The 24,238-nt window shown below is 41.9% G+C and overlaps 1 protein-coding gene across 1 annotated transcript in view; it reads right to left on the reverse strand.

Annotated features, from left to right (window-relative positions):
• src (v-src avian sarcoma (Schmidt-Ruppin A-2) viral oncogene homolog) overlaps positions 1-24,238 on the reverse strand; it is a 47,831-nt gene that overhangs the window by 4,334 nt on the left and 19,259 nt on the right. Inside the window, exons 2-11 of the mRNA XM_053642935.1 lie at positions 13,822-14,098; positions 11,446-11,545; positions 7,761-7,859; positions 7,385-7,488; positions 5,150-5,299; positions 4,098-4,256; positions 3,433-3,612; positions 3,047-3,123; positions 574-727; positions 302-433 (exon numbers count right to left, since the gene is read on the reverse strand). Of these exons, the coding sequence (XP_053498910.1) occupies positions 302-433; positions 574-727; positions 3,047-3,123; positions 3,433-3,612; positions 4,098-4,256; positions 5,150-5,299; positions 7,385-7,488; positions 7,761-7,859; positions 11,446-11,545; positions 13,822-14,089 (1,423 nt within the window). The 5' untranslated portion in view covers positions 14,090-14,098. The remainder of the gene's footprint in view (positions 1-301; positions 434-573; positions 728-3,046; positions 3,124-3,432; positions 3,613-4,097; positions 4,257-5,149; positions 5,300-7,384; positions 7,489-7,760; positions 7,860-11,445; positions 11,546-13,821; positions 14,099-24,238) is intronic.

The raw sequence follows: 24,238 nt of genomic DNA on the forward strand, positions 1-24,238 counted from the left end.
TTCCAAAAGTCTCCGTGTTTTAAAAAACGCCGGAGGAGTGTAGAAGACGGGCGTAACCATGGCAAAAGTTACGTGTTTTAAAACTAAAACGCACTAGTGTAAACATGGCCTAAATGTTGTGGCAGCCGTGCACGGTATTTTACCATCGTAAAAGCTTTAGTTGTGCTGTCTGTTTGATCTCTCTACCAGTGCTATTGTGGAGACGTGTGAATTGTTTGCCCAGCAGGGGGCTCACACCCCTCCTCTTTAATCCCTGCGTTCATTAATCATGTAATATTACAGAGTTCATTCAAATGTGTACCTGGATACGGCACCCTGCCTTTAGTGGCCAGCTCAGTAAGTAAAACCCCAAACGACCAGACGTCAGATTTGATGGTGAAGCGACCGTACAGAGCAGCTTCGGGTGCAGTCCACTTTATAGGAAACTTGGCACCTGTGTATACAGATCAGGAAGTGTATTATGGATATAAAGTGAGCTGGTGTAAGATAAAGGGAGAGAAATGAGAGAGCAAGCAAACATGCAAACTGAGAGAGAGAGAGCGAGTGATAGAGTGCTCTAGCTGGCTCACTCACCCTGCCTTGCAGTGTATTCGTTGTCCTCTATGAGGCGAGCGAGGCCAAAATCAGCCACCTTACACACCAGGTTCTCTCCCACCAGGATGTTGGCGGCCCTGAGGTCCCGGTGGACGTAGTTCATTCTCTCCACATACGCCATGCCAGAGGTGATCTGAGGACGGCACAACAGGCAGCCAGACTGAACACACTGCATAGTGTAGTGTCTCAAACAGAGTCTGTCGCGCACACTGAAGAAATAATCGTGGCAGATACTGAACTTTTCCACACTCTAAACAAAACCAAAAAAAAAAACCTGGTTATTTCATGTACATTACCCAGATGCTGGGTTGAGGAGGTTGCGTCATTTTCTTGGGTAATTTCAGATGTTAACCCAGTAATAAATAAATAAATAAATAAATAAATAAATAAATAAACATTGGCCTATATAACAGCACACCCCTTAATGTTTCATTCCTCATAATGACTAGACTGCTATTAGTACCCAGTGTTTTGTTTATTTCTTCCCCAGCATTTGGGTCAGGTTTTGCTGAAACGCCACTGGATGAAACACAAAGCCAATGACAATTCTCACCTGACAAACAACGGTAAAAGCACATGTCTGGAAGAAAAAAAAACACATTTACCTTTACTGAGTTCATCCTATGTATTTTGGATGAAACATGTGGCATATATGGATAGATAAGATTAAGTATAAATGAAAAAAGGAGGTAGATAGGCACCATCGGGTAGTGAACACTCCATGCTGGAATTCCCGGTGGGCCACGGGCTGGTGACGCAATTAACGTAATGATAGTGTTATAACTTGAACTTCTTAGCTGTGCTCTCAGCCACATACTCTCACACACACACACACAGGTAGCCTATCAATCATTTCCCGGTTTCCCCATACAGGACACAATGAGAGTGGACCTCTGAGATCCCTGATTGGTCATTCCAGACTGGACACATGCCAAATGTAAAGTTTTACAGCTGGACCCGAGAGCCTTCTTAGCCTTTTAATCGATACAGACAGGAGAAAAAGAAATGCGGGAGCGGGAAAGACCATGTTAAAGAAGAGAAATGTGTTAGAGGAAGAACGTCAGTAAACACACCAAACTTGTAAATAAAGTAAAGGCAAACTTGTGCGCAAGTAAATGCACCAAGTCTGGACTTGTTTGAGACATCAACAAGCCCAAGTGATCGCAGTGGAGCTGCTGAGACAGGTACTGTATCTACTGCACAATACACGCTACTCTAGCAATGACTGTTGCGCAATCATCCCAGTGCGAATAATACACACTGCAGGTCAAAAGTCTGGAGACGCGCGACTGAAACGTTTCTCATGATCTTAAAAAGCTTTTGATCTGAAGGTGTGTGACTGAATGTTTGAAATCGGTGTCGTAGACAAAAATATAATCGTCCCAACATGTTCATTTCTTTCATTAGAAAACTAATATTTTATTCACAGAAAAATTATTATTTTTTTAAATCGAAAAATATTCCGGAAATCAGCCAATAAGAGTCCGGCGTCGGTGTGAACTCCTTTAATACTGTTTAAAAAACATCTGGGGGAAATTCCTCAAGAAATCGGGTGAGAAAACGCCGAGAATACATTTCTGGAAATTCTAGATAAAAAGGGCGTCGACTTTGAAGATGCTAAAATATAAAATTTTGATTTATTTGGGATTTTTTTTATCACAACATAATTCTCATAGTTCCATTTGTGTTCTTCCAGAGTTTTGATGACTATTATTAATCAAAAATGTGGGGGAAAATAAATAAATAAATAAATAAAGAAAGAAAGAAAGAATGATCGGTTGTGTAAATACAAAGGAAAAAGTCAAATAAGAATATACTCTCCTGCTTTAAACCATGAGAAGCTTACAGCTTGACGAGCTACCATTTCTAGGTGGCCCATCTTTCCTTCTTTTTCAAGCTACTTTCAGTTTAGCGTTTAGTAATTTTAGCATCAAGAGTTCTCAAAGCCTTGCTGGAATATTTGCGAATGACTGATTTGCGAGTGTCAAAACTGCTATAGGACAGCCTTATCCCAAAGACACGGAAATGTTCAGAAATCCTGCACATTACTTTGATGTACAGTAAGCGTTCCATTTTAACTCGATATTCATTAGCCTATACTATTGAAGCTATCTGTAAGTTTATTTACATGCATTTTATTTATTGTGTTTATTTTGCTTGCGTGCTGTATATTAATTTAACGTGTGGGGTCATTGGTGCCTACTTTGCATTCGGTATCGGGGACCTTTCCAAGCAAGAGCGGGTGGGCGCTGTATATAGGGGGCCCACATGCATGGGTCGCTCCGATGACATTCCTGGGCTGAAAATCCGTCCGACTCCATCCCTGTTAATACACGTCTGTCCCCCCCCCCCCCCCCTATTTAGCTAGTCAGATCACTTTTTTGCAGTTTCGCTATTTATGGGTAGCTACTTGAATTTACTCGAGTTTGCTACCAAATGAAGATTCCGTTACCTGTGAGGCCATGTCTACAAGCTGAGGTAACCGCAGCATCTTCCCCATGTCGCCTTTCAAGAAGTCAAGCAGACTACCTGTGTGCAGACAAACCAGGAAATGGCACATTTTATATACTGGACCATATATCCACATTGTAAAAAGTCAGACTAGTAGACTGCGTGTCTATTCAATAGAACATGTTCTCTTTTGTGGGTGAGGTTCATTTAAGTGTGTACTTATATTAAGAACTACTGTACATGTATTAGCTATCAATTAATAGAAAAAAAAAAAAAAGAAAAAGAACGTGTGTGCGAGGATCATGTATGCATTTTGTCGTCATCATCACAGTGATCGTCATCATCACAGTCTCATTGTTATGGTGGAAAGCTGAGAAGAACCCTCACCTTGGCTCATATACTCAGTGACAATATAAATGGGCTCTTCAGATACCACAGCGTAGAGCTGCACCAGCTTCTCATGTCGCAGTTTCTTCATGACCTGAGCCTCCTGCAAGAAGGCTTCCGGAGACATGGTGCCCGGTTTCAGCGTCTTGATGGCCACTCGCGTTGTCCCGTTCCACGTGCCTAACCAGAAACGTCGACGTTATTTACTCAGCCTACCACCAGACAAGCTGAATACACCATATACACAAGAATCTCAGTTAAACACGTGAGATGGAATTTCTCAATTAGGGTTTGGACGAAAGATAGCTCATGAACATGATAGACATGATCATATTTGTTTAACTAACCTGTACACCCCAAAAATATGACCAATAAATGGTTAAATCTAGTCAGAACGCAAATGCCAATTATATACAATGGTGTTTGTGTTAGCAAACATTCATCTTCGTAGGTGTCTGTAATTAGGGTAAAGGTGTAGTGGTGTTCCTAAGCCGCTGTTAGTCATTCCCTGGGCTGTAGCATTTCAAGGGAACAGTAATCTCTCATTTAAGTGAGTTCCTTTAACAAGAAGCCTAATTGTAATAAATATAAACTCGTGCACTTTAACCTGTGATTAAAAGCTAGCTGAAAATTCACCACAGGAACTACACATTGGTTGTTCTTACCCATCCAGACCTCTCCAAAACAGCCCTGTCCCAGTTTCACGTCCAGACGCAGGGAGTCACGGGGGATTTCCCAGGCATCCCGAGCCAAACCCTGAGTCTGTGGTGGCTTCAGCACTGGACACACATCGGTCAAGCAGTGGCACAATCCATCAGCATGTTCTGAGATGGAGGAAAGGACACAAAGAGACACTGACTGGGAGAAATAGGCCACTTATCATTGTAGGTAATGTGTACTCAACTATAATTCCTTAAATTATTCATACATTTTGAATTGAATTTGAGAAAGAAGAAGAAAAAACAAAAACATGTTTGTTTGAAGTGAACAACCTCACCACATCCAGAGCAATGCATCTGCTTATAAAGAATTGACTGGGGACTTTTATATACTGTTTTTTTTAATTGGTACTGTTCGCAAACTAGCGTCTTACAACTATACTAGGAAAGTGGCATTATTTATTTCTGTTCATACAGAATGTGACAGAAATATAAGAAGATTCCTCACCCGAGCAAAATGCAATCACATCAGTGAAAAAACAAACAAACAAACATACATGAAATGTGAATGGTAGTGATTTGCAGAAAACGCCGCACGCTGAAAAGCAAAGCCTTCATCGCGCTGCTCTTCTGTTGATTGGTCTCTGCATTGTGAAACAGGGTATTGCTTTTTTAAGATTTAAATACGGAGTTGGGTGTGATTCCTCAGTGCACTGTATTTCATTTTCATCGGTGTGTGTTAGTCACTGAAAATGGAATCACTGTCCAATCACAGCCTTAAGACGTGTTCTAGAAGGTGCTGTCAGGTTTTTCATTCCAGCCGCATTAACAGTTGGTCAGAATTACTACTAAAACACGCAAAAATATCATTCTGACTCACGCAGGGCCCGTATACCATCCGTGTTTTGTATTTCATGGGTTTAATGCATTTCACTCTGGTGTGGAACGTTCTTCATAGAAATCGCTATTGCTATGCTTTAAACACACACACACACACACACACACACACACACACGCACACAGTCAGGTTCTGAAGGCGAATAGAGCCAGTGACTCACCGCGGTAGTGGCTGACCAACTGCTGAAGGTTATTAAACTGCGTGCGAGAGGTAATGTAAAAGCCACCGCTGTCCAGCTTCCGGATTTTATAATGCTTCACATTCAGCCCTTTAACGTTGTCGTAGTCCAGGACAGACAGGCAGTAGGCACCTGGAAGGTTGGTTTGTTAAAAGCAGAATGGTGTGTTAAACAGCACTAAATGAAACAAACCACAAAATGGACAACACAACAAAATGGACAACACAACAAAATGCATCTCTGCAAGAATGTCACTAGGGGGCATTGTTCCAACAACAGTGGCATTCATGTGAGTACAACAGCACATGCTCTTTTCCTGTCTGCTCTGATTTTAATCTTTTCATTTTATGTCTCTCTCTCTCTCATTCTCTTTGTCTGCCATTATCTGTTTAATTCTAGTGAACTTTAGTCACACAACCATACAAACCAAAACACATGAATATATTACAGGCATTCAAACATATGCCTGTTATCTTCTGGCTCTTCCTTTTAGTTACGCTGTCATAGCCAGTCCCGCTGGAGTCTGTGCTTGCACTCTGCATCTTCTGAAACCATTACAGGACAAGAACATACCTAATAATGTGTGGTTCTCGTCCCCTCCCCCACCCTCCGAGCTACGTCACTCCATCTGCCAGATGCCTGCCCTGTGGATCTGCCTGATCCATCCGGATGCTCTACTTCAGCTTGGAGCCTCCTTCACCACACAATCACCTGCTGCAGCTGAGGAAGGCCACACTTAGCTAGCCTAATGTTTGCTGTTAGATCCCTCTTACTTGGATAGCATACTTGGATGCTTGTGGATGTTCTTACGTGGATCGCTTAAATACCGCACATGCTCAAAACCGTTCACGCTAAAGTCACAATCACTGAACAGTGCACAACTTCACTTTGATCTTACAGACTCAAAGTGAAACCTCTAATGAAATCAGAAATTACCCTGATCCTCGTCACTCTACAGTTTACAGCTGTGGATGGTTAATGACTCAATCAGAATATCCGTCGTCACACAGGAGAGGTCGGGTTCTCTTTTAAGTCCGATTCCTCTCCGAGTTTCTTCCTCGTGTTGGTTTAGGGAGTTTTCCCTTGCCACCGTCCCCTCTGGCTTACTCATTAGGAATGACTTTACCCTACATCCGGATTTCTGCACAGCTGCTTTGTGACAATGTCCATTATTAAAAAGTGGCATGTGAATAAATAAAATTGGATTGAATTGAATATATATATATATATATATATATACACACACACACACCATACACTCTCTTTAATGATATTAATTGTAAGACACTTACAATGTAAGACACGACAGCATGGCAATGCACAAAGCGAGGTTTATGAAGACACGGTCTGCCAAGGTTGGTGTGGAAGCGACCTGCGCAGAGCCCTGACCGCAACCCCACTGAACACCTTTTGAATGAACTGGAACAGCGACTGCACACCAGGCCTCCTCGCCCGACATCACTAATGCTCTTGTGGCTGAATGACCACCAATCCGCACGGCTACTTTCCAAAATCTAGTGGAGGTTATTATAACAGCAAAGGGAGACTAAATATAGAAAGGGATGTTCGACAAACTCATATGGGGGTGACTGGTATGGTGTCAACATATTTTCGTCCATATAGCGTATATCTGCTGCTTAATGCTGACCGCAGGATGAGAGCCTACTTTGTGCCTGTTCCTGTAAACACCCCCTCCTTTCTTCACCCTGGACGCCCCCCACCTACCTCCCACCTCTTCAAACGCCATCACTCACAAAACTATGCACACCCACATACACTGCTTGACTAACTGAGCTTTAATGAGGCCAGTTGCTCTACAGGAATGTGTTACTTTCATGCAAAAAACCTCGTTTAAATCTGTGCTCTGTTTGGTTGAGAGCTTTCCTAATCTGTCTATATATATATATATATATATATATATATATATATATATATATATATATATATATATATATATATATATATATATATATATATATATATGAAGTCCTTCCGAGCAGTACTGGTCCTTGGTTCTGTTTTACGTGCTGTAAATATAAATAAGTCTCAGCACCTTGTGGATTGAACGTGAGACAATCCGGTTAGTGCAATAAATCCTTAACTACTATTACTGTTCGACAGAATGTGACGCACTTGTGTGGGACGCTATCCATAGTTTCATATTTATATTGCATTTTTCATGAGGAAAAAAAAAAAATAAAAACCTTCTACACTCACCTTTGGTGGTCTCACTCTCTCGGACCAGGAAAGTTCCCCTTCTGTTCTCAAGACTCAACAGCAACCGTTCCGAGTCCCTACGGGTAATTTTACCAAAGAACCACCTGCGAGGACGGAGAGAAAGACAGTCCAACGGCGGTTGTATAAATTCTCAAATCTGATTGGTCAGAAGGTGTTGATTAATTTTCCGGAACAGCAGGACTCATCATGATAATAGCGCCTGCTGTAATAGTGAACTATAGTATAGTACATTTCTATAGTAACTAAACACAGCGACTTGTAAGATGCTGGACATAAATGTCAGGTCTTTCTAACGTGTGTGTGGATGTTCGGAGTTTTTGAAGCAGAGAAAGAAAAAGAAAAAAAAAAAAGTTACTCTTCGGCCTGGATGGAGTCAGAAGGAGCGACGTAGTTGCTGGGGATGTAGCCGCGTTGTCCTGTGGTCAGTGAGCTGGCTAGCCACCAGTCTCCTTCCCTGAAAGACACATGCACATAATGTGTAACTTCTCAGAAGTGTCAGACGTTTTTATGAGTCTGAAAATCATGAGACCACGTCGATCATAAATTAGGCACTCAATGTCAAATTTCAGTCTAGCTTAAAAACTATTTAAATGCGATAATTAGTTGCCATCCATCCATGATAACGGGATAAGGGCATCTGCCAAATGCCGTAAATGTAATCTAAAGTATAAACGATCCAGTCTCCGTGCTAATTGGTCAGAAGGTGCTGATGCATTTTCTATGCATTTTTCTGTTATTTTCTATAACAGTAACGCTAATCAGCCAATCAGAATCAAGTATTAAGCAGCGCTGTGGTATAATAAGAGCTAATTCACAAGGACGTGTATGGCAGACGATGCATACGAACTGATTAAACGGCATGTAAATATTGACATGGTAAGGTTTTCTGTGAGGAGGAACTTGTATAGTATTTTTGGACAGCACTGGGTAAATGTCAGGGATACAGGGGGTTGTGGCTTCTAGATAACAACATGACCAGCTGCATTTTTTGCCTTCAATAGAGAAAAAAAAGTAAGTGATAAGAGGAACTAACTTGTGTCATGGATGTTCCATGACGTAACTACAAACAAAAACTGAAAAAAATGTAATAATTGCTGTGTGATATGCCTGTAAATTTTAACGAAAGACTGTGAAACAGAACAGACTTAAAACATTAGTTTCATTTATTACTATACAAATATTTACTTGACGTGCCAGGCTGATGCTCATTGTTCTCAACACCAGTAACTGATCTCAATATGATGTGAATAATTAACAATATGATGCATTTCCCTTACGCGTTTGTTTTCATCACGTCTCTGCGGTCTTTTACGCTGTGAATTATTAACGTCCTCATGAATCAGTTCCTGATTTAGACTCTGCCTCCCCTGGCTGGAGGAACAACGCTGGCAATTTCACATCGCAGAGAGCTGCTGACTCAACACACAACCTCCCAAAGTCTGAGAGAAACCTCCCACATTCTTAAAACTCATTACGAAATGCCTGGTACGGCATGACTGATAACAGGTGACACATCACGATGTCTGTGTGCACAGTACAGTGTGCTGGTCACAATGCGCACGTATCAGGAGTTGTTCAGGTTATTGAAACGTGACTGATCACAATGTAAATGCTGGATTAAAAAAAAAAAAAAAAAAAAAGTACTGAATGTCATTTAGATGGGGGAAAAAAGAAAGGCAGAAAAAAATGCGAATGAATAGAAAGGAAAACCAGCATAATAATAAGTGCTGGTTAAATAATAATAATAATAATCATCATCATCATCATACAATTTGTTCTACCAAAGAATGGCCAAGTCAAAGTCCTGAGCTTAATCCAATAGGAATGCTGTGGAAGAACCTGAAGCAAGCAGTTCATGTGAGGAAACCCACCAACATCCCAGAGCTGAAACTGTTCTGTACTGAGGAACGGGCTGAAACTCCTCCAAGCAACAGTTACCGGAAACGTTTAGTTGCAGTTATTGCTGCACAAGGAGCTCACCCCACGTACGGAAAGCAAAAGCTTCACATACTTTTACCACTCACAGATATGTAACATTGGATCCTTTTGGCTCAATAAATAAATGACCACGTATAATATCGTTGTCTCATTTGTTTAACTGATTTCGTCTACCTTTAAGAAAAATCCGATGAAGTTTTAGGTCATATTTATGCGGAAATATAGAAAATTCTAAAGGGTTCACAGACTTTCAAACACCACTGTATGTGTGAGGGCCTGGAAAGACAAAAAAAAAAAAAAAAAACCCTCACATTTAACGTCTGGCTACACCCAAAGTGAACGGGTAGAAAACTGCGTTTAAAGATTCCATTTCAACTGCAGCTGGTCTCTAATTACAAACTGTCCATTTCATTATCCAACATGTAACCTTCCAACAACTCCATTAAAGCGTGGCACTCGCCGGGTAAGGAAATCACCCTCACCTAGCATTTTTTTGCACGGGTTTAGATAGCCTGACTGCTTTTACCGCCATATTCGTTGATATCGATCGTTATGAACACGATCTTCGCAGCCTAGGCAAGATTATAAAGTGAACCGAACATTTTGACGTTTTGGCGAGACACGGTATATTTATGGCTTCGTAACGATGACATGGTGTCCAAGCATGCTTTAGGGTAGGAAAAAATAATAATCTGGTCAAAGCCGCCTTTTTTGGCCGTTTTCCAGAATCCAGCCACAAGCGACGAGTTTTTCCAGATTGCCCCACACTCCTTCTCTCTGGAGGTGTAACTCTGATAAACAGATGAGCATGACTAAATGATCTTGAAGACACACACATGAATCAAGCAAAAGGTAAAGCAAGCAGTATTCAACCTACCTGCAGTTCAGCTTTCTCCTGTTTTAAACAGTGTCCGCACATGAGAAGAGATATGGGGGAAGGAAGTGTGAAATAGGTTTGTGATTAAAACAAAACAAGACAGACATAGCAGGAATTAGAGCAAAGCCACAGAGCCAAAGACTAAAGACATACCAGGAACTCACAGTGTTTGACCAGGTCAATGAAACAAAATAAAATAAATAAATAAATAAATACACAACCCGTTTAAAAGGCGCATTCATCTCATCGGAGATCGTTCATACGTAATGAAGACGTAAAAAAATGACTCGGTGTGAAAAGTTTAAAAATAAATAAAATCAATCAATCAATATATGAATATGTACAGGAAATGTAACAGTACAATAGTTCTGCTATTGAAATGTCTGGGCCGATGTGTACGTGTGTGTACGTGTGTGTACGCGGTGACGGACTGCGTGACGCTCTGCTCCTCTTCTATCGATTCCACAATAACAGTCCTCACATTCAGGTTGAAACGGCCATTTTAAATATTTACACCCAACTATAAACACCACCACAAACCGTTCCATTCCACCGTCGACCTTCGTGTCCTCCGCCCGATGGACAGAACGAACGGTCATGTTTTTACGAAATCATATTTATATGAGAGATTGTGTTCACGGCGATGCTCGGACCCTGTCGCATGCTCTGGCTTTCTGATTATGACGCGGTTTAAGAGGATTATAATACCATCTCTGATAGCCGCGTCCCGTTCCATGAGTAACGAGGGGTTTTGATTTGAGTGCCTGGTTTCTAATGAGGGCGGATTTGTTTGCTCTTTCTGGAAGTGATCACTGGAATAACGGAGGCAAATGCCCTTTCACTCCTAGAGGGTAAGCAGAGGGGAAAAAAATGTGCAGCTGTGAGCAGAAAATCCTAAAAAGGAGTGCAGTGGAGAAAGAAACAGTAGGGGGAAAAAAGTAAACAAAACCACCATCTCCAGCCTTTAAAGAGGGAGCTTGTTCCTATGGTTACCACTGAGTGATGGGGGGGGGGGGGGGTTTGAAGGGGGACGTTATAGACTCCTTGGTGGTGCAGACAAAGGATAGACGTGCGTGTCTGTACAGTATGTGCACTGGACTGAAGGAGTATGACGTGTTGCACTATGATGATCACATACAGCATGATTCTTTCTAATAGAAAATGTGGTGTCTAAGAAATGACTGCATCAGCGTTTGTGCAAGAGTGTCTGTGTGTACTTTCTTACGTGTTGTTGAATATCTGAAGCCGTTCTCCTTTCCTGAATGACAGATCAGACGCAGTGCGTGATTCATAGTCATACAAAGCCACAAAAGTAGTCACGCCTCCTATAAAACGACAATAAAAGCAACAATTTACAAATCGGTGCAGATTCCGATGAGTCCTAAAACCAAGAAATGAGTTAGCATTTCTGCACGTCCGCTTCCATCCCAAAGTCAATGCCTGAAATAAGGTCTGTGGTTAACACAAGCTCAAGATATTTTCATGTTTTATACTAGGATATAAAATACATTAGTAATACCCCGCTAGTTTTTGTTCAGCTTTGACGCGTCTTGAAAAAGGCAGTTGGCTAAATGGGACTAGAGAGGTTGTCGGGGACATTAAACGCGGACGCACAGAACAGGAAAACTCACCTACTACGGCCTCAACTCGAACTTTCTAACCTTTTAGATTTATCAGTGTTTTTTCAAATCAATTTGACACAAGTGAAAGCCCCAATGTCCTAGGTTGTGCTTGCCTGGAAGTCCAATTAACTAGGCTAAACTGTGATAACTATCATAACGCAAATATGAGGAGATAATCAGAGCATTAATACAGACAGAAAAGTTATCAAGTGTCTGAATGCCTGGGAAGGGCGACTACAAATTTGTCATTTTTAATTTCGGAAACAAAGAGCACGAGAGCAAGGAGCGAGATCTGGCGAATGCGGTGGATGTGACGTGATAACCGCATTGTTTCTGGTTAAAAACTTGGCTGACGGTACAGCGTCCATCCATCTTCTACACCGCTTTATCCTTTTCAGGGTCACGGGGGAACCTGGAGTCTATCCCAGGGAGCATCGGGAACAAGGCGGGGTACACCATGGACAGGGTGCCAATCCATCACATACACACTCACACACCCATTCATACACTACGGACACTTTGGACACGCCAATCAGCCTACCATGCATGTCTTTGGACTGGGGGAGGAAACCGGAGTACCCGGAGGAAACCCCCGCAGCACTGGGAGAACATGCAAACTCCGCACACACAGGGCCACGGTGAGAATTCGAACCCCCGACCCTGGAGGTGTGAGGCGAACGTGCTAACCACTACGTGCGCCCCACGGCGCGTGCAGGTGACAAGATCCAGTTCTGTGTGTGCACCACCACTCCGGACGTTTTTTTCCTGATGCTTTCCCGTAGACGCCTAAGCACTCTCAATGTAAGATCGGTTCGATTTTAGATGGTAGATTCATCTTCCAATCATAAAAGCGCTGAGTGTTAAATAGTTGCATGCTGCTCGTCGTTCTACAATACACTTTTATGTCGGAAGTGTACGCTCAGTACCGCGTATGAGAAAAGTTTTTGCGGGCGTTCCCAACAGACCTTCTGAAAGTCTAGTAATATGGAGTCATAGCAAAGGGACTTGCGTTACAAATTTCAAGACGTTTTAAAACACTAATGATGCCCCTTCTTTAATGGTGAAATGTCTTAAAGAATTTAAATTTAGGTTTATTCACTTTGGCTGACAACTGAATACTACTCACTATTAGAGGTCGCCCGACGTATAGGTTCTGCCGATTAATCGGCACAGATGACCGATTGTTGGAAATATCGGTTATCGGCACAAATCCACACCTCTAGATGCGAAAGAAAAACCATCACTGACTAATTTTGTTGTGTTATTTGAAGTGTTTTTGACTCATTCCGGATGTTTTTATTTTTATTATTTGGAGCGAGACTTTTTGGTTTAGTTTGGGATGTATATTTTTTATTTACTTTAATATTTATTAATAATAATTACTATATATTCCAATTTATATATTTATTTCATAAAAAAAAAAAAAAAAAACAAAAAAAGTACAGTACATTTTCACGGTACAGTCCATACTGTTTATTTTTGTAATAAAGTTCAGCAATATTTTAATTTGAATGTTATGTTTTCATAAAAACTATCGGTTGATTAATCGATTAATCGACAGGTACTGCTCAACTTAGTTTATGATAAAATCCACTATCAGTCGACCTCTACTTATCACTACTATTACTACCACCCCCACCTCATAGGCCTAATTGTACTCAAAGTCATCTTTTTTTTTTTTACTTTTATTTTAATCTTAGAAATTATACTTAGGGCAACCCTCGTTTATAACGCAGTTACGGTTATAAAAATAAAAATAAAAAGGAAAAAAATTAAATAAAATCACACAAACTTGGATAATGATTAAATATTTATAATCCATTTCACTCTTCTCTGAGGATCCCGCATCTAAAGGCCACCTTTCCTAGAATGCACTTGGACCTACATTGACTAAACATTTCATTGCCGTTCCTATAAAGAAGAAACCGTGTTGTCAGTATGTGGTAAAGCGGGCATTACTATTATTGTTATTTTCGTACCTGCTGTTAATGCGCTATGAAGAGGTGATGTGAGGCTGTTCATGGACTGCACTCCTCCAAACAAGGGCAGTTCAGCATTATTGGTGATGTTCTGGGCACCATGCCGCGAGCCATCCACCGCAGGGGTCCGGTTGGGTGTGAAATTCTGCTGGCACGAGCTGAAGTGATGTCCGACACTGCTGCCACCCCCACTGTTCATGCTAACTGTGCAATCCAAACCCCGGGCATGCTGGGCCAGGTCTCTGGGTTTGCTCTTATTTCCCCCCATGTCCTAAGCCTACAGGAAGAAAACAAACAGTCGAGAAATAACACAAAAAGATATGAATAAAAACATATACAAACTTGGGCACACAATACAGTATTTCTAAAATTACTGGTCGACAAGCACCTTTGCAAAAGATAAAATCGATGAATTCTGCATAAACAATATGTGGTGGATAAGATTTGATTTAAAATCAATAAAAGGAAGTGCTGAGGAAGCGATGGGTAATGGTTTGTGTGCCCCGCCATGCACAATGCACTCTAGTGTGAGCTTTGCCATACTGTACAGGCAAACAGCTGCTTCCCTTCACACAACACTGCCAGCTGCTGCAATCAGATCTTCATGCTGGGCCATTTCTTCAGAACCCTTTTACACACACCACATACCCACACATTCACATTATAAATACCTGTTACACATCCTACACTCCCCGCCTCACACACACATTCTTTACACCCACAAACACCCATATCCTCCCATACAACCACCCACCCACCCAAACACACACACACGCACGCGCACACACACACACACACACACACACACACCATTTTCTCGTGTCTCTTGACTCTGGCAGTCTGATCAAGTCTCTGCTTGCTAGTGCTACTTCGAAATTCTCAGAGGTGGGACTTCAGAAACAAGTACAATGGTAGCTTTATTATTTTCAAAATAAAAAGAAAAAAATTAAAAAAAAACATCTAATAAAATATCACACTTAAATATAAGGCAAATGCCATGGCATCCCTTATATAAAATATTTTTAAACGATCTAAACATAAAATGAACATCACTCGGGAAGTTCACTATACGGCCAGACGTATGTGAACGTCATCATACACGTATCTGGGTCTTCCCCAAACCGTTGCCACAAAGTCAAAAGCGCACAGTTGTCTAGAATGTGGTTTTTTTTTTATGCTGTAGCTTTAAGATTTCCCTTCACTGGAACTAAGAGACCCAAACATGTTCCAAAACGACAATGCAGCTGTGCACAAGCTCCATAAAGACATGGTTTGCCAAGGGTGGTGTGGAAGAACTCAATTGGTCTGCACCGATCCCGGACTCAAACCTCACTGAACACGTTCGAGATTAAACGGAAGGCCTTCTCATTCCCAACATCAGTGACCAACCGCACTAATGCTTTTGTGACTGAATGGGAAATTCACACAGCCATGCTCAAAAATCTAGTGGAAAGGCTTCCCATGAGAGTAGAGGCTGTTATAGCAGCAAAGGTTTGGAATGGGATCTTCAACACGCACATACTGTAAGGGTATGATGGTCAGACGTCTACATAATTTTGGCCATATAGTGTATCTTCAGAGATCTTGTAGCCATAAAGGTCTGTGTTTCTAGATTCTTCCTGTCTTCATTGTTCAACTGAAGGCAGCCGGTACCTCAGCTGTTTGGACAGCAATCAGAAGTCCAAAAAAAAAAAAGCCTTGATGCATGCCTTCCTTATATCTTGAAGGGCGGTGGGTCAAGTTGAGCTGTGCGAGTGGCTCGGAAATAACGGGGTGCTGAACAGAGTATGACGAGCACCTTCAGGAAGGTGGGGCCGATCCGTTTTTAGACTTTACAGGTAAGCATCAGTGTTTTAATGGGGTGATGTGGGAGATTAAAAACAAGTAAAACAGCTGCATTCTGGATCGGTTACAGGGGTTGGATGGTATCCAGGGGAATCCCAGCCACGGATGAGCTGAATTAGTCCAATCTTTAGATGAGGACAGACTGAACAAGTACCTAGACCAGATCCTCTTGATGTTATAAATGAGAAACCTACATGACTGAAGTTAGTAATATGAGAAGAGAACGATGGGTGGTTGTGCATTGATGAATGGCTTTAACCAAGAGTTCTCCAAGGAGATTACAAGATCTTAAATGTGGGGAGGTATCTCCAGGGATATATAGCAGCTCGGTTTTTCAGGGATTTAGTTTCGGTTGATGAGCTGCCCTCCATGACGACATGTCTGCCAGACAAGCTGAGATCTGTGCAGACACATGAGTGTCTACGGGAGGAAAGGAGAGCAGGAGTTGTACTTCATCAGCATAGCAGTGGCATGAAAAATCAAGAGAGAGAGAGCAGGCATAGAAGGAAAATCAAGAAGGACCAAGCACTGGGAATTGTGGTTTACCACTGAAGAGAACTACATGGAGCAGATGTGTATACCTTCCATGTCCTTTAATATGACTGGTGCTCCATGTAGGAAGCAAGTCGGCGCTGTGCCAGACAATTAATTCCAAGGCTTGAAAGGATGGACAAATCAGGACCAATAATAGTTTGGCTGAACTAGCAGAATTCGGCCTCTCGGTAACGACCACAAGGGTCGTCTTTGTAGCGTGACCTCGGATGTTACAGGTTAAAACGAAAGACAACCCACTGTACATGTTCAAGAGTTTTTCAAAGAAAAGAAAGATCTAATACTAGTTGGTTGTTGTCCACGTTCAAGCTGTCTGGGCTTTTTTTTTTTACGAACGGGTCGACCCCTTGCTATTTTGAAAGAACTCCGTGACCAGACGTTATGGAGTCATTTACAATGGAAGTGATGAACGTGAGAAGGTCCTAAGAGATATTCAGGAAGGTTGTGAAAGGGATGGGATTGCAGGAGGCGATAAGTTGCTGCAAGTCTTCGGTAGAAAGATGAGCCGAGAGAGGGGTAACAAAGAGTAGGGATAAGCAGTAGAAATGAAATATTGGCAGCATGTGTTAATGTTCTCAGCAGTTAGGGAGGAAAGATTGCTCAGGCGTGGTGGTAAGGAAGAATGTCAACCTCGGCTGAGACCAACTGCTTTCCACCTGTCCGATCCAACTTCTAACCAGCGCCTCACTTGAAATGAAATCCTGGTCACTGCAGTGGTTGTAAGGTGTTTACATACTAACCCGACTGTAGTGTTCCAGCTTCACAGGAAATTCAGATGACGATAAATGAAGGATTAAGTAAACGCTCACAGCGCCCGAACGCTACAGAGTATGTACGCACTTCTAATCAGAATCATCTGGAAGACAATCCTTGTTTTATTATCCTTTATTGCCAGGGCGGTAAAACAAACCCACTAGAGAGAGAGAGAGAAAAAAAAACAACACATTTGCTCATTTGTATTCCCTAGTGCCATATGCTCAAAATCATAATTCATGGGAACACAAGAACACTTGCATTTGGTCTTCATTGCAGGGGAAAGGACTGTACAGCAGCTACTTTAAATCCAGTGATGCTGCTGTCCTTAGCTGACTCTGCTGGAGCTGGTCCACATGAGCCAGGATCGGCACTGACTAATCGTACATTATGTCATGCAGGAAGAACTTCCAGCCCCGACTACAGCCATTGATTTAGTGCAGTTGTTCTCTATAATCAGTATTACCGACCCTGTTTTTCATGTTCTATAATGTAACAGTGGTAGCAAAAGTGCTGCTACATGGGTATGATTTTCGCAAATATGAATGAATCGTTAGTTTAAATCAGGACACAAATGGAAGACGGATCAATCTCTCGCTGTGCACAAATAGATTTGGATGTCGGCAGTTTGGGGACAAGATACAGAGTGACCTCCCACAGTCAGGTTTCAGCCTTGGGCTATGACAGTGCCAGCCTCAATTAAGATGGTTTGTGACAGCAGCAGTCATGGTTTTTCCTAAATGGCTCGTTGTGATGGGGCCGAATTCTGCACAAAATGTGCCGTGTTAATCCAGTGCTTTTAGGGAACATAAGAAACAATAGATTTCATTCCTAAGTAAGCGTCTGATGCATCGTCACAAAATAGCAACCCATCGACGGACGATTTGAGAGTGGGGATAGGGGGGGGGGGCGCCTCTGAAACTTGAACTTGCACCATTTTTCATTTGTCAGATGCTAGAGCCCTTTGTCATATGAGAAGCCTCCCAGGAGACAACAGCATGATGCTTTCTCTCTTATCTGCCAGGTGAAGAGATTCCATAGGATCAGACGTACTGAGCCTCATGGCTCCAAGCAGCTGTTTCAGGAGGGAGCTATAATTTGGGGGTTGATGCATGTTTCCAGTGGGAGGAATTCGGAAACGGGGCATGTTTTTGGAAGGAGGAATTCTGGAGCCTGTGTATGTTTCAAGCTGTGTGATTACATCATCTTCTGTGATCCATGCTTGAGAGTTAGTGTGGGGGAGAGACAGCAGAGACTCCCTCAGATTTAGATCAAGTTATGTATTTACTGGCATGCCTCAGAGGAATAAGTCCTGGCGGCTGGGCTTGTGTTTTAAACACCAAGTTTCTCCTTTCATCCGAGGGGCTTCATCAGCTGGAGCAATGTCGCCACGATTCAAGTATAATTGCAATGACTTGTCAGTACTGCGATACATTTACGATGTGTCTCTGAATATACAGTCGTGTGAAATAATAAGTACACCCCATGGAAATGGTTGGCTTTTTTGCCATGCAAACATTTGATCATATTTGAAACGGAGCCTGTTAATGAAGCTGATATATTTGAACAAAACAACAAGGAAAATTAGCTTTTTCAATCATTTATTCAACAGAAATATCAACAGAGATATATTCTTGAGCGGAAAAAGTAAGTACACCCTTGGCCTCAGAAGCTAGTATTGCCCCCTTTAGCAGAAATAACTTCTTGTAGGCGTTTTGCATAATTGTCCACCAGGCCTCCTGGAATTTATGACCACTTTTCCATGCAGTATTCTTTCAGTTTCAAGATGTTTGAGGGTTTTCTTGTATGTGCTGCACGTTTCAAATCCCCCCACAACATTCACATCCGGGATTTGACTCGGCCATTCCATAACCCTGCATTTCTTCTTTTTGAGCCGTTCCTTGGTGGATTTGCTCGTGTGCTTAGGATCATTATCCTGTTAAAAGATCCACTTTCGGTTCAACTTCAGACGGCCTCGCATTATCTTCAAGCACTCTTTGATATGATGCAGAATTCACAGTTGGATCAATGAATGCGAGCTGTCCAGTCCCTGAGGCAGCGAAGCAACCCCAAACCATAACAATTCCACCACCGTGCTTCATAGTTCTGAGGTGCTTCTCCTGAATCTTTGCTTTGTCTGTCCAGAACACATTATTCCAAAAGGCCTGGTTTTTTCCTATATGCTCATAGACTTTTTCCTAGCATGCTTACATTCATACACTTACATGCGGGTCAAATCTGTGCAATCTCTTTCTGATTGTAGAAGCGTGCACTCTGACACTAACAGTTGCAAGACTTCCTAGTAGATCCTGTGATGAAATTTTGTGGTTCTTGGAGACTCCTTTTTGCATAAGACAGTCTGCTCTTGGGCTGAATTTCGCTGGGACGGTCAGTCCAGGACAAATTGGCAATTGTTTGAAATCTGAGCCATTTGTAGATTATTTTCCTTACAGTGGAATGACGTATTTCAAATATTTTTAAATCCCTTGCCCAGACTCAGAGGCATCTTACAACCTTTTTTTTTTTCCCCCTGAAGGCCTTACAGAACTCTTTAGATCTTGGCATAACAAAGGGAACTCCAGACACTAGATATGAGAGGGGTACAAATAAGACCAGTTCCACTCCCTGAGCAGGTTCTAATCACTGGCACCCGATCTTAACACCTGATTCTAATTTCATGGGTTTGAAGGTGTGTACGTACTTTTTCCATGTGACTGATCTGTTTTTATGTTAATTTAATTTGTGAACATTACTACAAAATGTCAATTTTATGTGTAATTTGATAGAGTGCATCACCTTTATTAATAGGCACTCTTTCAAAGAGGATCAAATGTTTGCTTGTCCAAATTATATATTATATATATATATATATATAAAAACTTCCATAGGGTGTACATCATTACACATGACTGTACAGTAACTATGGAGTGGCACATAGATGAATTAAAGAAAGCCCTTGAAATGTTTGCTTAGACAAACACACAAACCCACACAATCGGCAGCTTTTTGTATTTTACGCCTATTCACCACCATACACTTTTATGTAACAGCTTCTTCTACGATGTCATTATAAGTATCATGCTGTCTAGCAAACTGCACTAAGCCTCGGGAGAACGTCAGAGATATCTAGTACATCTCCAACCCTTTTTTTATTTATTTATTTATTTTTTTAATTAAAACCTTCAGTTAGTTGAGTGGAGGTTGGAAAGGTAACCAAAGGCTTACGTAGTGTTTCCCTTAACTGCAGACAAAACAACAACGACGTCAAAATGTTCTGCAACATGAACTCTCTGTAAGGTAGAACAGTGGGGGTGGGGGTGGGGGTGTGTGTGTTAGAGTCCTGATGTTCATTAAAATCCCAGGAGATCATCAGTTTCTGAAATACCGGCTTTGTGTGTGTGTGTTTTTTTTTTTCTTCCTTTTCCAATGTTTTATGTAAACATTAACTGAAGTTTTTGACCTGTACCTGCATGATTTTATGCACGGCACTGCCTCCAAGTGATTGGCTGTAAAATGTAAGTAAAAATGTTCTAGGCCTATTTGCAGTAAAAAAAAAAAAAAAAAAAAAAAAAAAAAAGCTCTGTGATACCCATTTAAAAAATAAAAAAATGGAATAAAAAGGTTTTCATTTGACTCACCCTCATACATAATGGAGTATTTATTACATACTCGTGAAAAGAACTCGCACTGTAAACCGCATTCGAGTTTTTCAAGGTCTTCGCCATGATAGATATGGTAAACGTGGTTCTAGTGTTACTGCTGGTCTGGGGCCTTCTTTAATTACATTCTACTCACTCAAGCAGTTTATCACTCAGACACACAAAGAAAAGCTCTCAAGGCAGGTACAAAACCTGCAGCCTTCGGTAAGTGCAAAACAAAACCACCATTTTGACTCCATTAGTCCGCTGCCACTGTGTGCTCGTGACATTTAGAGGAGAGCGGAACACTATCACGCAAGGTACAGTACAAGCCTGCTGGAGATTGTCATCTTGCTTTTCTTGCATTTGCATCGATTCCACATCGAACGTGGCGCTAGTCCAGGACAAGTTGCCGTAGAACGGTTTGTTCAAAGCATGTGCAGGAACATGTTTGAATCTCACATGCGATAAAAATCTAACTACAGCATCAGACAAGTTCTGCTGTAATGAGCCTCGTGTCATGTTTAGACAGTTTACAGCCCACATGCTGAGCCATCGACGTGACACGTATCATCAGGGTCAGGCGGTAAGGCTGACAAACAAGGCCGACTTATACGACAACGATCGGGTATGAGAAAACCAAATTTAAGAGGCGTTAAATTTAAGCTTCCGTGAATAACCGGAACGATTTTTTAGCGCTAAAAGCAATCCCAAACGTCTTTACATGAGCTTTATACCGAGTACTATTTAGACAGGATAAGCCTTCCAGACATGTCTGTTAAGTAATGTTTCCAGACAATGTCTATATTTATCATGTCTGACTCACACTATAGAGACTGGAGTGTCTTCAGCACAATGTACATATTGTCATCATGCCCGAAAAGCAAGAAACACAGTATAAAACATTCTCCCTCAAGGGTTATTATGAACTACAAAGAACTAATAAAGTACCACATTTAGAAGTCGTACTGTAATCCCAAACACACCTCTTTAATGCCAGTTAATTGCCCTTGTGAGTGCTCGTCATTGGGAGTACGTCAGCGCAAGTTGAGCTTGATCGATATAGCAAGCTCCGCGGGTATAAAATGGCTATAATTCTGCTGAGATAACAATAACATGTTTAAAGCTGCTAGAAGTGTCTCTCCTCTAATTCCTTTCGAATTGAGTCTATTCGCCGTTGTTCAGCGTTTGTTTTCGGCGAAGGACGACAGAAAAGTGAGTCTTCCTTGTTAAGAAAAGAAAAGAAAAAAAAAGTGTGAAAACCCATTTCCCTTCAGGATATGATGGAATCCTTCAGACAGGATATCTATTACTTAGGGTTATATCTATTGGTAAATCTCTAGAAGGTAAAGTACAGTGTAATCTTTCCGGACATACGCTCACATCGTTTGTAAAAATGATGGTATGGATTCAGACTGAATAAAAATACCATCTCCGCATGTAAAATGAATCCATCGCGATTAGGTTCGCTTCGCTGTGCTTGTGTTTTATCTTGATATGCTAGCTGCAATTTATTGAAATGAAATTTAAATGGGTGGCAGTGCCAAGGGTAGCATTTCTGCCTCATAATTCCAGGGTGTCCTGTTTGATCCTGAGCCCGGGGTACCGTCTGTGGCGTTTCGCATGTTCTCATCTTCTCACGTAGGTTTCCTCCAGGTTCTCTAGCTTTTTTTCCCCCCCCCACTGTCCTAAAATATACAGATAGGCTACGCTAAATTGCCCCCGAGGGGTGACAATGTGTGCGTGCGTGTGATGACTGGCATCATCCATCACAGGATAGTAAGCATACCTAATAAGCTCTCCCTCTCTTTTCCTCCCTCTCCCTCTCTCCGTCTGTAGAGCCACACACGATTTTATGGAAATTCCAGCGACCCTGACCCTTTCTACTCTCCAGACGTGCCTGATCCATCCTGATTCCCTACCTCTGGATGGAGGTCTCACCAACTGGGGATAAATTCACACACTTAAAATCTGTATCCTGTGTTTATATGCTTCTGTAAAGCAGCTTTGAGACGACGTCCATTGTTAAAAGCGCTACACAAATAAAACTGAACTGAACTGAACTGGAATCCCACCCGGGGCGAAATATCCCATTGTTGCCGGGATAGACTCCGGATTCATTGGGACACCGTCCAGGATAAAGAGCTTACTGAAGATGAATGAATGAAAGTAGGATGCTTTCATCCCATGCCATAACAGTAAACAATCTAACCCAAATGCTTGCTCTAGCAAGATTCTCCAGCGTTTAATTCTCTAATCACATTCGACGGTCACGGTCACGTTCCGTTGGTGCTCCACCAAATGACACCAGTTTCGACACAAGCTCTTTAGTTATAACAGTATGCCACTCATTGCATACTGACAGCCTGAACAACTACGACACGAGCAACACAAACCTTTATACACGTAAATACTAATTTAGTAAAAGTATCACGGCGTCAATAACTGTTTAAGTTACTGAATTCATCAGAATGGCAATGGCATGGACTTGCATAAAAGCAGAACAAATAGTAATATGAAACCCAATCCTGCTTCATCTACACTCTAATAGCACCTGTACACACACACACACACACAGCGCACTGTACACAGAAGACTCCACTGTTGACAATGTCAGCTTGTTCAACACCCACTCCCTGTGAGTACTTTTGCACAGACAGACACAGGGGCAGTCCCCGCTCATTATTTACAGGCACTGTTTAATCAATCATTAAACCAGGGCTGAGTGAGTAAAAGCATAATACCGAAACCATCTTCCGGCACTCACCATCATCAGTGTATTCACGGCCCAAAGGTGAGCTCTTTGATCAACCAGGATCCCTGTGACAGGAGGTGCACGAGTCAATATTTGCTCTAAAAGAAGCAGATCAAGGTGTTGCCACGGACATGAGTCACTGCATTTCTGAAACCGAGCATTCTCAGAGGCCTGTTTCACGAAGCTGGTTTTAGTGGCTACCCAGAAAAGTTTGAGTTTAGTTTGAGCAAACCACCCGGAGGGGGTGGGGGGGTGGGGGGGTTTCCATCTCCATGGTAACTTACGCTCCATGAAATATGAGCAGGTTTTATTATGGGTAAGAAAACTCTAACCCAAATTGGACCAATCAGCTGTGAGGAAATCTGACGCATGCAAGTTAACCCTTTAGTGTTTGTGCTGGCTTTTCCCGATGACCATCTGTACGAAAGGTATGGATTTTGGGCAGATGGCACAGTTCATCTCTGTCGGCTTCTTGAGACACGCGTTAAGAACCTGACCCGCCGGAGCCGCTCTTACTGTACCGCAAGCCGTACGTGTTGCTTTGTGCTCCTTTGCCAGTGATACGCGTCACGCGATGGCATTATTCCTCCCGTCCTGATATATTTTCACAAATTGATCTACATTTTATTAAAGTTTCATTTGAAAAAGTTACATTTACAGTAAACGAAATGACATTGGAGTTATACGTTTTCAATCCGTTTATCCTCATTCGAGCCTGTAAAAGTAAGCGTAGGCATTTCCACGCTCGGTAATTTTCCCGAGCTTTGGCAGCAGAAACGGCGTTCCTTTCTGCGGTTAGTGTAGGTTTAAATTCCTCACATTTCCACATAATTCCGAGCTCTTCAACCGGAGGAAGTATGCACACCTGCTGTTT

The sequence above is a fragment of the Ictalurus furcatus genome, chromosome 15 (genome assembly GCF_023375685.1).
Source record: "Ictalurus furcatus strain D&B chromosome 15, Billie_1.0, whole genome shotgun sequence".
Taxonomy (NCBI): Eukaryota; Metazoa; Chordata; class Actinopteri; order Siluriformes; family Ictaluridae; genus Ictalurus; species Ictalurus furcatus.